This window comes from Scyliorhinus torazame, chromosome 1 (assembly GCF_047496885.1).
Source record: "Scyliorhinus torazame isolate Kashiwa2021f chromosome 1, sScyTor2.1, whole genome shotgun sequence".
NCBI lineage: Eukaryota > Metazoa > Chordata > Chondrichthyes > Carcharhiniformes > Scyliorhinidae > Scyliorhinus > Scyliorhinus torazame.
Window position 1 is genome coordinate 260185503 of NC_092707.1, and position 14954 is coordinate 260200456.

At 49.6% G+C, this 14954-nt stretch overlaps 1 protein-coding gene across 1 annotated transcript in view; it reads left to right on the forward strand.

The window, feature by feature from the left end:
* Positions 1-14954, forward strand: part of dtd1 (D-aminoacyl-tRNA deacylase 1) — a 202329-nt gene that overhangs the window by 47256 nt on the left and 140119 nt on the right. The window contains exon 4 of the mRNA XM_072504096.1: positions 12429-12526. Within this exon, the coding sequence (XP_072360197.1) occupies positions 12429-12526 (98 nt within the window). The remainder of the gene's footprint in view (positions 1-12428; positions 12527-14954) is intronic.

Below are 14954 nucleotides of genomic sequence, written 5' to 3' on the forward strand. Positions count from 1 at the left end.
TAGATTGAGGCTCAGGAGGGGCATGGGCACCGGATCGAGGTTCGGGGAGGGGCATGGGCACCAGATTGAGGCTCAGAGAGGGGTATGGGCCCCAGATTGAGGCTCAGAGAGGGGCATGGGCCCCAGATTGAGGCTCGGGGAGGGGAATTGACGCTAGATTGATGGCACAGTTGGAGGGTTGTCGTGACAAGATTTCTTGTGCCATGTGAGCACAAAGTTCAATTACTAGCCGTTGGCTGAATCAAATAGTCGTAACACTCAAGCATGCGTTTAAAAATTCATTAGAGAGAGGGAGGCAGAGGCGAATGATGCCATGACCTTCCCCATCAGATAAAAGATTTAAACATTTTGCCTTGTAAATTTAAATACAGTCCATCATGAGTTGCTATTTTCATAAACAAAATAGGTTTCAAAATAAAATGAGTTGAAAACATAAAAGAAATATGCCAACACTTTCAACTTGCCTCCCACTCACCATCTTGTGCACTCGCTGCCTGCTCCGCTCATAGAATTTTTTTTCAGAGAATTTACAGTGCATAAGGAGGCCATTTGGCCCATCAAGTTTGCACCAGCCCTTGGAATGAGAACCCGACCTAAAGCCACACCTCCAACCTCTCTCCGTAACCCAGTAATCCTACCTAAACCTTTTTTTTTAAACACTAAGGGCAATTTAGCATAACCAATCCACCTAGCCTGCACAACTTTGGACTGTGGGAGGAAACCGGAGCACCCGGAGGAAACCCACGCAGACACGGGGAGAATGTGCAGACTCCGCACAGATAGTGACCCAAGCCGGAATCGAACCTGGGATCCTGCAGCTGAGAAGCAACAGTGCTAACCACTGTGCCATCGTGCCGCCCCTCTCCTGGCCTCTCCCACTCCCCAACCCCCGCCACCAGTTGTGCTGGGGGTGGGGGGGGGGGGGGGGGGGAGGGGGTGCGTGTGTGTAGGGGTGGAGCGGGGGGCTCGGGAGATGAGCGGCGAGAAGTAGGAAGCCCTTTACGGAGCGAGAGCAGCTTTGAGTTGCAGGAAGGAACGTCTCCCTATCCATCCATGATTTTGTTATTTCCACAAACCACATCTTAACTTGCGATGAAGGAGGACGCTCTTCTCAGGATATTCTCTTTCAAATGTAAAACAGATTTCATCACGGGCAGGTGATCTCTAGAACCTGATGCCATGAGTAATAAATTTAACAAATCTACATCACGGAAAGAAGTTTGAATATTTGAACGCCGCATTTCAAATGACCACAACAATTTATACTGCAGGAGAAAAAAGGCGCCGATTGGCTGGTAAGTCTACTCTGAGTGGCCGAGCGTTGCCATGGTGAAAGCAACAGGACGCTGTAGGCTCCCCATGCTTCTGGGTTAATTCAAAAAAGGTGCAAGGCTTGAGCATGGTCCTTTTGTTTGTAGAGAACAGGTCCCTGCGTATGGATATATGTTTTTCTATTAATCAATATTTAAAAAAAATATATATATTTTATTCAAGTTTTTTGGCCAAACATAACAATACGTAGTGTTTCTTTTACACAACAATAAAGCAATATAAATAACCGTGGCCAGTTTTAAACAAATAAATAAGTAATATATAAACAAAAACAAAAAGCAAAACTAAATGGCAACTGCCTTGTCCAAAATAAATACTCTCCAAAAATACAATCCAACAATCCAATATACAATTACATATACCAAATACCTATACATATACAATAACAACCCCCCCCCCCCGGGTTGCTGCTGTTGTCTACTTCTTTTCCATTCCCTCTATCTTTCTGTGAGGTAGTCGACGAACGGTTGCCACCGCCTGGTGAACCCCTGAGCCGAACCCCTTAACACGAACTTAATCCGTTCTAACTTTATAAACCCTGCCATATCGTTTATCCAGGTCTCCACACCCGGGGGTTTGGCTTCCTTCCACATTAACAATATCCTGCGCCGGGCTACAAGGGACGCAAAGGCCAACACGTCAGCCTCTCTCGCCTCCTGCACTCCCGGCTCTTCTGCAACCCCAAATATAGCCAATCCCCAGCTTGGTTCGACCCGGACACCCACCACCTTCGAAAGCACCTTTGCCACCCCCACCCAGAACCCCTGTAGTGCTGGGCATGACCAGAACATGTGGGTGTGATTCGCTGGGCCTCTCGAGCATCTCGCACACCTATCCTCTACCCCCAAAAATTTACTAAGCCGTGCTCCAGCCATATGCGCCCTGTGTAGCACCTTAAATTGTATCGGGCTTAGCCTGGCACACGAGGACGATGAGTTTACCCTACGTAGGGCATCAGCCCACAGCCCCTCCTCAATCTCCTCCCCCAGTTCTTCTTCCCATTTCCCTTTCAGCTCACCTACCATGATCTCCCCCTCGTCCCTCATCTCCCTGTATATGTCCGCCACCTTACCGTCCCCCACCCATGTCTCTGAGATCACTCTATCCTGCACTTCCTGCGTCGGGAGCTGCGGGAATTCCCTCACCTGTTGCCTCGCAAAAGCCTTCAATTGCATATACCGAAATGCATTCCCTTGGGGCAACCCATATTTCTCCGTTAGCGCTCCCAGACTCGCAAACGTCCCATCTACAAATAGATCTCTTAGTTGTACTACCCCAGCTCTTTGGCATGCTCCAAATCCCCCATCCATTCTCCCCGGAACGAACCTATGATTGTTTCTTATCGGGGACCGCACCGAAGCTCCCGTCCCTCCCCTATGCCGTCTCCACTGCCCTCAAATTTTCAATGTAGCCACCACCACCGGGCTTGTGGTGTATTTCTTTGGTGAGAACGGCAACGGCGCCGTCACCATTGCTTGCAGGCTAGTCCCCCTGCAGGAGACCCTCTCCAATCTCTTCCACGCCGCTCCCTCCCCTTCTCCCATCCACTTACACACCATTGAAACATTGGTGGCCCAGTATTACTCACTTAGGCTCGGTAGTGCCAGCCCCCCCCTGTCCCTACTACGCTGCAAGAATCCCTGCGTCACTCTCGGGGTCTTCCCAGCCCACACAAAACTCTTAATGCTCTTCTCAATTCTTTTGAAAAAAGCCTTTGTGATCACCACCGGGAGGCACTGGAACACAAAAAGGAATCTCGGGAGGACCACCATTTTAACCGCCTGCACCCTACCTGCCAATGACAGGGACACCATGTCCCATCTCTTGAAATCCTCCTCCATCTGTTCCACCAACCGTGTTAAATTAAGCCTACGTAATGTACCCCAATTCTTGGCTATCTGGATCCCCAGGTACCGGAAGTCCCTTGTTACCTTCCTCAACGGTAAATCCTCTATCTCTCTGCTCTGCTCCCCCGGATGCACCACAAATAACTCACTTTTCCCCATGTTCAGTTTATACCCTGAAAAATCCCCAAACTCCCCAAGTATCTGCATTATCTCTGGCATCCCCTCCGCCGGGTCCGCCACATATGGCAACAAATCATCCGCATACAGAGATACCCGGTGTTCTTCTCCCCCCCTAAGTACTCCCCTCCACTTCCTGGAACCCCTCAATGCTATGGCCAGGGGTTCAATCGCCAATGCAAACAATAACGGGGACAGAGGACATCCCTGCCTTGTCCCTCTATGGAGCCGAAAATAGTCAGACCCCCGTCCATTCGTGACCACGCTCGCCATCGGGGCCCTATACAGCAACTGTACCCACCTGATATACCCGTCCCCAAAGCCAAATCTCCTCAACACCTCCCACAAATAATCCCACCCCACTCTATCAAATGCTTTCTCGGCATCCATCGCCACCACTATCTCCGCTTCCCCCTCTGGTGGGGGCATCATCATTACCCCTAGCAGCCTCCGTATATTTGTATTTAGCTGTCTCCCCTTCACAAACCCAGTTTGGTCCTCATGGACCACCCCCGGGACACAATCCTCTATCCTCATTGCCATTACCTTGGCCAGAATCTTAGCATCCACATTCAGGAGGGAAATGGACCTGTATGACCCGCATTGCAGCGGGTCTTTTTCCTTCTTTAAGAGGAGCGATATCATTGCCTCTGACATAGTCGGGGGCAGCTGCCCCCTTTCCCTCACCTCATTAAAGGTTCTCATCAGTAGCGGGGCCAGCAAGTCCAAATATTTCTTATAGAATTCAACTGGGAATCCGTCTGGTCCCGGGGCCTTCCCCGCCTGCATGCTCCCAATCCCTTTCACTACTTAGACCATAAGACCATAAGACATAGGAGCGGAAGTAAGGCCATTCGGCCCATCGAGTCCACTCCACCATTCAATCATGGCTGATTTCAACTCCATTTACCCGCTCTCTCTCCATAGCCCTTAATTCCTCGAGAAATCAAGAATTTATCAACTTCTGTCTTAAAGACACTCAACGTCCCGGCCTCCACCGCCCTCTGTGGCAATGAAGTCCACAGACCCACCACTCTCTGGCTGAAGAAATTTCTCCTCATCTCTGTTCTAAAGTGACTCCCTTTTATCCTAAGGTTGTGCCTCCGGGTCCTAGTCTCCCCTGCTAATGGAAACAACTTCCCTACATCCACCCTATCTAAGCCATTCATTATCTTGTAAGTTTCTATTAGATCTCCCCTCAACCTCCTAAACTCCAATGAATATAATCCCAGGATCCTCAGACGTTCATCGTATGTTAGGCCTACCATTCCTGGGATCATCTGTGTGAATCTCCGCTGGACCCGCTCCAGTGCCAGTATGTCCTTCCTGAGGTGTGGGGCCCAAAATTGCTCACAGTATTCTAAATGGGGCCTAACTAATGCTTTATAAAGCTTCAGAAGTACATCCCTGCTTTTATATTCCAAGCCTCTTGAGATGAATGACAACATTGCATTTGCTTTCTTAATTACGTACTCAACCTGCAAGTTTACCTTTAGAGAATCCTGGACTAGGACTCCCAAGTCCCTTTGCACTTCAGCATTATGAATTTTGCCACCATTTAGAAAATAGTCCATGCCTCTATTCTTTTTTCCAAAGTGCAAGACCTCGCACTTGCCCACGTTGAATTTCATCAGCCATTTCTTGGGCCACTCTCCTAAACTGTCTAAATCTTTCTGCAGCCTCCCCACCTCCTCCATACTACCTGCCCCTCCACCTATCTTTGTATCATCGGCAAACTTAGCCAGAATGCCCCCAATCCCGTCATCTAGATCGTTAATATATAAAGAGAACGACTTCCGGGTGCGGCGATGACCAGCTGAGTCGCACGTTTCGGCAGCTCCCGGTGGAACGGACTTTTGGGCTCTTAATAAGAGCCCCAACGGCAATTTTAACGGCTAAAAGTACTGTGTGGTGAACCAGAAGGGAATCCGGATGAAAAAAGGAGAGGAAGGTGGCCGGATTGCGGTGGATCCTTTAGAGCAGCGGCAAGGAAGGCAAGCAAAAACCAAGATGGCGTCGGAAGGTGGCAGTTTAATATGGGGCCCTGAACAACACGAGTTTTTGAAACGCTGCGTGGAAGAACTCAAAAAGGAAATGAAGAAGGAGCTGTTGGCCCCGATATTACAGGCGATCGAAGGGCTAAAGGAGGAGCAAAAGACCCAGGAGCGAGAGCTTCGGGTCGTGAAGGCAAAGGCTGCCGAGAATGAGGACGACATACAGGGCCTGGTGGTGAAGACGGAGATGCACGAGGCACACCATAAACGATGTGTGGAAAGGCTGGAGGCGCTGGAGAACAACGCGAGGAGGAACAACCTAAGGATTCTTGGTCTTCCTGAAGGTGCAGAGGGAGCGGACGTCGGGGCATATGTGAGCACGATGCTGCACTCGTTAATGGGAGCGGAGGCCCCGGCGGGTCCGCTGGAGGTGGAGGGAGCATACCGAGTGATGGCGCGAGGACCGAGAGCAGGAGAAATTCCTAGAGCCATAGTGGTGAGATTCCTCCGTTTTCAGGACAAAGAGATGGTCCTTAGATGGACAAAGAAAACTCGGAGCAGTAAGTGGGAGAACGCGGTGATCCGCGTATACCAAGACTGGAGTGCGGAGGTGGCGAGAAGGAGGGCGAGCTTTAATCGGGCCAAGGCGGTGCTTCACAAAAAGAAGATAAAATTCGGAATGCTGCAACCGGCAAGACTGTGGGTCACATATCAAGGGAGGCACCACTACTTTGAGACGGCGGATGAGGCGTGGACTTTTATCGTGGAAGAAAAATTGGAATGAGCGGGTTATTAAAAAAAAAAGAACGTTTGAAACAAAGTGGTGGGGCGAGCATGGGGGGCGAAGAGGGGGGTAAAAAGGGGGGAAAGAGGAGGTTTATGTTATTAATCCTGCGATGTGGTAACTTTTCTCTCTTCCACAGGAGGCGGTGGGGGGAGGAAAGGAGGTGGAGGAGATGGGGCGTTGACCATTGGGGGCGGGGCCAAGGGGGAAGCGCGGGCTCGGTTCCCACGCTATGATAATCATGGCGGGAATAGGGAAGCAGGAAGGAGGGGGCGTCGCACGGTGCGAGCCGAGGTCACGGGGGGAAGCCGAGGTCGGCCAGAGTTTGCTGACTTCTGGGAGCAACATGGGGGGTGTAACTACGCTAGTGGGGGATCTAGCGGGGGGGGTGGGAGGGAGGGTGGGAGGGGGGAATTATTGGGCTGCTGCTGCTGGGGAGAGGGGGGAGCTGGTACGGGGTGGGATGGGCGGGGGGGGGGCGCCGCCTGGGGGGGACACAGCTGCGTGGGAACCGGGTGAGGAGCTGGAAAAAGGGGATGGCTAATCGACAAGGGGGGGGGGTAAAAAGCCCCCCAACCCGGCTGATCACGTGGAACGTGAGAGGGCTGAACGGGCCGATAAAGAGGGCACGGGTACTCGCACACCTTAAGAAACTTAAGGCAGACGTGGTTATGTTACAGGAAACGCACTTGAAACTGATAGACCAGGTGAGACTACGCAAAGGTTGGGTGGGGCAGGTGTTCCATTCGATGCTAGATGCGAAAAACAGGGGGGTGGCTATATTAGTGGGGAAGCGGGTAATGTTTGAGGCAAAGACTATAGTGGCGGATAGCGGGGGCAGATACGTGATGGTGAGTGGCAAACTACAGGGGGAGACGGTGGTTTTGGTAAACGTATATGCCCCGAACTGGGATGATGCCAATTTTATGAGGCGTATGCTAGGACGCATCCCGGACCTAGAGGTGGGAAAGTTGGTAATGGGGGGAGATTTCAATACGGTGTTGGAACCAGGGCTGGAAAGGTCGAGGTCCAGGACTGGAAGGAGGCCGGCAGCAGCCAAGGTGCTTAAAGATTTTATGGAGCAGATGGAAGGAGTAGACCCGTGGAGATTTAGCAGACCTAGGAGTAAGGAGTTTTCGTTTTTCTCCTATGTCCACAAAGTCTATTCGCGAATAGACTTTTTTGTTTTGGGAAGGGCGTTGATCCCGAAGGTGAGGGGAACGGAGTATACGGCTATAGCCATTTCGCATCACGCTCCACATTGGGTGGACTTGGAGATAGGGGAGGAAACAGAAGGGCGCCCACCCTGGAGAATGGACATGGGACTAATGGCAGATGAGGGGGTGTGTCTAAGGGTGAGGGGGTGCATTGAAAAGTACTTGGAACTCAATGATAATGGGGAGGTCCAGGTGGGAGTGGTCTGGGAGGCGCTGAAGGCAGTGGTTAGAGGGGAGCTGATATCAATAAGGGCACATAAAGGAAAGCAGGAGAGTAGGGAACGGGAGCGGTTGCTGCAAGAACTTCTGAGGGTGGACAGGCAATATGCAGAGGCACCGGAGGAGGGACTGTACAGGGAAAGGCAAAGGCTACACGTAGAATTTGACCTGCTGACAACGGGTACTGCAGAGGCACAGTGGAGGAAGGCACAGAGTGTACAGTACGAATATGGGGAGAAGGCGAGCAGGTTGCTGGCCCACCAATTGAGGAAAAGGGGAGCAGCGAGGGAAATACGGGGAGTGAGGGATGAGGAAGGAGAGATGGAGCGGGGAGCGGAGAGAGTGAATGGAGTGTTCAAGGCATTTTATAAAAAATTATACGAAGCTCAACCCCCGGATGGGAGGGAGAGAATGATGGGCTTTCTGGACCGGCTGGAATTTCCCAAGGTGGAGGAGCAGGAAAGGGTGGGACTGGGAGCACAGATTGAAATATAGGAAGTAGTGAAAGGAATTAGGAGCATGCAGGCGGGGAAGGCTCCGGGACCGGATGGATTCCCAGTTGAATTTTACACGAAATATGTGGACTTGCTCGCCCCGCTACTGATGAGGACCTTTAATGAGGCAAAGGAAAGGGGACAGCTGCCCCCGACTATGTCTGAGGCAACGATATCGCTTCTCCTAAAGAAGGAAAAGGACCCGCTGCAATGCGGGTCCTATAGACCTATTTCCCTCCTAAATGTAGACGCTAAGATTCTGGCCAAGGTAATGGCAATGAGGATAGAGGATTGTGTCCCGAGGGTGGTCCATGAGGACCAAACTGGGTTTGTGAAGGGGAGACAGCTGAATACGAATATACGGAGGCTGCTAGGGGTAATGATGATGCCCCCACCAGAGGGGGAAGCGGAGATAGTGGTGGCGATGGATGCCGAGAAAGCATTTGATAGAGTGGAGTGGGATTATCTGTGGGAGATGCTGAGGAGATTTGGTTTTGGAGATGAATATGTTGGATGGGTGCAGCTGTTGTATAGGGCCCCAGTGGCGAGTGTGGTCACGAATGGACGGGGATCTGCATACTTTCGGCTCCATAGAGGGACAAGGCAGGGATGCCCTCTGTCCCCATTATTGTTTGCACTGGCGATTGAGCCCCTGGCAATAGCATTGAGGGGTGTCAAGAAGTGGAGGGGAGTACTTAGAGGAGGAGAAGAACACCGGGTATCTCTGTATGCGGATGATTTGTTGTTATATGTAGCGGACCCGGCGGAGGGGATGCCAGAGATAATGCGGACGCTTCGGGAGTTTGGAGAATTCTCAGGATATAAACTGAACATGGGGAAAAGTGAGTTGTTTGTGGTGCATCCAGGGGAGCAGAGCAGAGAAATAGAGGACTTTCCGCTGAGGAAGGTAACAAGGGACTTTCGTTACTTGGGGATCCAGATAGCCAAGAATTGGGGTACATTGCATAGGTTAAATTTAACGCGATTGGTGGAACAAATGGAGGAGGACTTCAAGAGATGGGACATGGTATCCCTGTCACTGGCAGGGAGGGTGCAGGCGGTTAAAATGGTAGTCCTCCCGAGATTCCTCTTTGTGTTTCAGTGCCTCCCGGTGGTGATCACGAAGGCTTTTTTCAAAAGGATCGAAAAGAGTATCATGAGTTTTGTGTGGGCCGGGAAGACCCCGAGAGTGAGGAAGGGATTCTTACAGCGTAGTAGGGATAGGGGGGGGGCTGGCACTACCGAGCCTAAGTGAGTACTACTGGGCCGCCAATATCTCAATGGTGAGTAAGTGGATGGGAGAAGAGGAGGGAGCGGCGTGGAAGAGATTGGAGAGGGCGTCCTGTAGGGGGACTAGCCTACAAGCTATGGTGACGGCCCCATTGCCGTTCTCACCGAAGAAATACACCACAAGCCCGGTGGTGGTGGCGACTTTGAAAATTTGGGGACAGTGGAGACGGCATAGGGGAAAGAGCCTTGGTGGGGTCCCCGAAAAGAAATAACCATAGGTTTGCCCCGGGGAGAATGGATGGGGGATTTGGAATATGGCAAAGAGCAGGAGTAACGCAACTGAAAGATCTGTTTGTGGATGGGAAGTTCGCAAGTCTGGGAGCGCTGACCGAGAAATATGGGTTGCCCCAAGGGAATGCATTCCGGTATATGCAACTGAGGGCTTTTGCGAGGCAACAGGTGAGGGAATTCCCGCAGCTCCCGACGAATGAGGTGCAGGACAGAGTGACCTCGAAGACATGGGTGGGGGACGGTAAGGTGTCAGACATATATAGGGAAATGAGGGACGAGGGGGAGATTATGGTAGATGAGCTGAAAGGGAAATGGGAAGAAGAGCTGGGGGAGGAGATTGAGGAGGGGATGTGGGCGGATGCCCTAAGTAGGGTAAACGCATCGTCCTCGTGTGCCTGGCTAAGCCTGATTCAATTTAAGGTGTTACACAGGGCGCATATGACTGGAGCACGGCTCAGTAAATTTTTTTGGGTAGAGGATAGGTGTGCGAGATGCTCGAGAAGCCCAGCGAATCACACCCACATGTTCTGGTCATGTCTGGCACTACAGGGGTTCTGGGTGGGGGTGACAAAGGTGCTTTCGAAAGTAGTGGGGGTCCAGGTCGAACCAAGCTGGGGGTTGGCTATATTTGGGGTTGCACAAGAGCCGGGAGTGCAGGAGGCGAGAGAGGCCGATGTTTTGGCCTTTGCGTCCCTAGTTGCCCGGCGCAGGATACTGTTGATGTGGAAGGAAGCCAAGCCCTCGGGTGTGGAGACCTGGATAAATGACATGGCAGGGTTTATAAAGCTGGAACGGATTAAGTTCGTCCTAAGGGGATCGGCTCAAGGGTTCACCAGGCGGTGGCAACCGTTCGTCGAATACCTCACAGAAAGATAGAGGGAATGGAAAAGAAGAAGGTAGCAGCAGCAGCCCAGGGGGGGAGGGGGGGGGGAGGGGGGGGGGGAGGAACCAGAAGGACTCTCAGGGTTATTAATATATATGTATAATATGTATAGGTCGTTGCTATAAATAATTGTATATTGGACTGTTAAATCATATTTTTGGAGAGTGTTTATCTGAGACAAGGCAGTTGCCATTTAGTTTTAGTTTTCGTTTTTGTTATATATTATTTATTCTTTGTTTATAAAACAGGTCATTGTTATTTATACGATTATATTATTGTGTAAAGGATACACAATGTACTGTGATGGTTGACCAAACATTTTCAATAAAATGTTTAAAAAAAATATATATATATAAAGAGAACAGCTGTGGCCCCAACACTGAACCCTTCCTCCATCTCAATCTGTGCTCCCAGCCCCACTCTCTCCTGCTCCTCCACCTTAGGAAATTCCAGCTGATCCAGAAAGCACATCATTCTCTCCTTCCCATCCGGGGGCTGCACTTCATATAATCTTTCATAAAATGCCTTGAACACTCCATTCACTCTCTCCGCTCCCCGCATCATCTCTCCCTCCTTATCTCTCACCCCCCCCCCCCATCTCCCTCGCTGCTCCCCTTTTCCTCAGTTGGTGGGCCAACAACCTACTCGCCTTCTCCCCATATTCGTACTGTACACCCTGTGCCTTCCTCCATTGTGCCTCTGCATTACCCGTAGTCAACAAGTCAAATTCTACATGTAGCCTTTGCCTTTCCCTGTACAGTCCCTCCTCCGGTGCCTCCGCGTATTGTCTGTCCACCCTCAGAAGTTCTTTCAACAACCACTCCCTTTCCCTACCCTCCTGCTTTCCTTTATGTGCCCTAATAGATATCCGCTCCCCTCTAACCACTGCGTTCAGTGCCTCCCAGACCACTCCTACCTGTACCTCCCCATTATCATTCAGTTCCAAGTACCTTTCAATACAACCCCTCACCCTTAAACACACCCCCTCATCTGCCAATAATCCCATGTCCATTCTCCAGGGTGTAAGCTGTTGTTTTTCTTCCCCTATCTCCAGGTCCACCCAGTGTGGAGCATGATCCGAGATGGCTATAGCCGTGTACTCCGTCCCCGTCACCTTTGGGATCAGTGCCCTTCCCAAAACAAAAAAATCTATTCGTGAAAATACTTTGTGTACATAGGAGAAAAACGAAAACTCCTTACTCCTAGGTCTACTAAATCTCCAGGGATCTACTCCTTCCATCTGCTCCATAAAATCCTTAAGTACCCTAGCTGCAGCCGGCCTCCTTCCAGTCCTGGACCTCGATCTGTCCAGCCCTGGGTCCAGCACCGTATTAAAGTCTCCACCTGTTACAGAGTGGGAATGGGGTAGAGAGTCAAATTGACTGGAAGCTCAGGGTCACGGTTGCGGACTGAATAGGAAACAAGTGATGGTGACTTTGGGCTGCTCTCACACAATCCTGACTGAAACCGATGAGGAAAACAACTGCCTCCTCCCCTTTTCCAGGGAAAGGTGCTGAGCGGTGAAGGGGGATTTAACGAGGATTAAATATATTGTTGCACAGTAGAACTATCAGTCAGTGATTAGACCAAATCCAGATCGGGAAGGTGCTGGGCTGGATCCTCAGTTTATTTTGGGCAGGCTGACTGCTGATGGAGCAGCAATAGCAGGGAGGCGACCCCCTGTTTCTCTGTGTTTCTGGACAAGTGCGAAAGGGGGGAAATCGCCCAGGATCCCAGGAAAATGTAGAGGAGAATGTTGGCTACAATGTTTGTCCAGCATCAGAGACAAAGACTTGGCCCAGACTTTGGTGCTGTTGCTGATATCTGTGCACTTGCTGCTGCAGAGGGCTTAAAACTGGCAGGAAATAAATGACACGCCAATGGAAACTAAAACATCTTGGTCTAAGAATGAAGCCAGATATGATGAAGTTATTAACTTACGTGATCTGTTTCATTTCAGACGGCAAGTTTGGAGCCTACATGCAAGTTCATATACAGAATGACGGTCCAGTCACTATTGAATTAGAGTCACCTACAGGTCCCTCTGACCCTAAGCAGGTAAGGAGAATAGATTGTCTCTCCCACTGTCTGAGTGGTCAAGATTATTAGACTTTGAATAATGTCTGATTGGACAAAGTCTCCAAGGTCTAAAAAATGCGGGATCTGATTTCAGACCAATTGCTCAATATTGTATGTGCTCACATTTCTTTTCCCCAGCCAGTTGGTGCAGTATGAAGCCAGCCACTAGTAGTTTACTTGATCATGGGTTTGTTCACGGAACATAACGTTACATATGTCTGTTTCCTATCCAGCAACAAGCCAGTGTCCCAGCAGCCTCTCTTTATATTCTTTTGAATAGAACAGTCAATATAATAAACAAGTTTAAGGGGCAGTCTCTCTTTATAAGTGCTCTCGGTGCTTAATTAAAGAGTGCCTCTCATTCTGTATCTCAACAATATACATAATATGCCATGAACACACACCGTTGGGAAAGATTACGTATTTGTTCTCAGCTCCTTAGATTCTTGAGCTTTTTGTTTCATACGCCATGCCCCCATAAAAGAAGTGAAATATGTCAATGTTCAACTGTGTAAAATCGTCTACAAGCACAATCCTCTAATAGTTTATTTTTGTAACTGGTTTCCCTTTGAATTTGTGCACGTCGAGGTAAGTAAAGTTAAGCATTGTGGAATTGGACAATTTTATTTCACCAGGTTTGACATTATGGGTCTGCTCCAAACTCCCCGGAGCGTCAGCATGACCGTTTTCATTATCTGTTCCAGCCAATAGTGTGGCCTCTCCTAAGATTGCCAGTTAATACCCAATTCATGGCAGTTTTGTACAGTGGCCCCATGGATAGAGGCTGTTCAAACTCATTGTGTGTGGCAATGCGCAGAGTAGACAAACTCAGGTCTCAGGAAGTCTTCAACTCAGTGTGTCACACATTTTCAATATTCCCATCATCCCTGAGGAAACTGTACCGATGGAGCACTGCATGGTGGGAGTTTGTGTTCTCTTTCATGGCATATGAGCATCGCCGGCAAGGCCAGCATGTTTTGCCCATGCCTAATTGCCCTTGAACTGAGTTGCTTGCTCGGCCATTTCGGAGGGCAGTTTAGAGTCGACTACATTGCTGTGGGACTGGAGTCATTTGTAGGCCAGACCAGGTAAGGACGGCAGATTTCCTTCCCCAAAGGGGAATAGTGAACCTGATAGATTTTATTTTTTGCAACAATCGAAGATTCACAGTGACCATTACCGACATGAACTTTACATCCCAGATTTATTAATTGAATTTAAATTCCACCATGGTGGGATTTGAACCCATGCCACCCAGACATTAGTCCGCGCCTCTGAATCACTAGTCCAGTGCTGTTACCACTACACCACCGTCTCCCCATGCCATCTTTCTGATGAGATGTTAAACTGAGGCCCCACCTGCTCAGGTAGATGTAAAGGATCTCACGGTGCCTTTTCAATGAAGAGCAAGTGAATTATTACCGGTGTCCTGACCAGTATTTATCGCTCGGAATAACATCACAAAAGAAAAGATTAACTGGTCACTATCACATTACTGTTGGTGGGACTTTGCTGATCGTATGTTCCCTCCATGTTTCCGACATCACATTCATTACACCTGAACAAAAAGTACTTAACTGGCTTGTGACTATTTTTCTCTCAGTAGTATGAAAATAGGACTGAGGCGATAGTTTCCATGTTACTGTCCTGACTTTCAGGGTTGAATTGTGAGGCCCTCTCTACAGCAATTTTAACAATTAAAAAATGGTCTCAGCAGCTAGGACAGCTTTGTGGTCCTGTGGCCTCAGCTGTGGCTCTGTGGTTTCAGCGGGCCTTGTCCCCAACCCCCTGGCGCGGGCAATCCAGAGGCCCCGGTGAATTCTCTGGGGACACGGCAGTTGGTGGAATTTAAAAAGCAATGAATGAAAACAAAATTGGAATTGAAAACTAGTCTTGGTAATGGTGACCATGAAACCATCATCACGAATGTAAATCTGCTGCCCTTACCTGATCTGGCCTACATGTGTCTCCAGGCCTACAGCAATGGAGTTGACTCCTAACTGCCTTCTGAAATGGCCAAACAAGCCACACGATTCAGGGGCAATTCGCGTGATAAATGCCAATGATTCCCACGTTCCATTAAAGAATAAAGAGTGAAATAAAGCCCTTTAGCTGCCTATCCTGCCTCTGGTAAAATGACCAGCTCCCCGCTGACATCTCTGTCCTTGACCTGCTGCACTGTTCGATTCGAGGAGTGTACAGCACCTCATCTTTCCATTAGGCAATTTGCAGAGGACTCAACATTGAGTTCAGCAGTACCAGACTCGTTTTTCTTTTTCTGCCATCACCATTCCCTTTGGCTCTTCTGTAATCCAGTCGCTCCTGTGTTCCACCCTATCATAGACCTTCCTTTCATCCTTGCACCATCCACCATTTACTCAAAGCCTAGCACATCTCAAACTTTTCC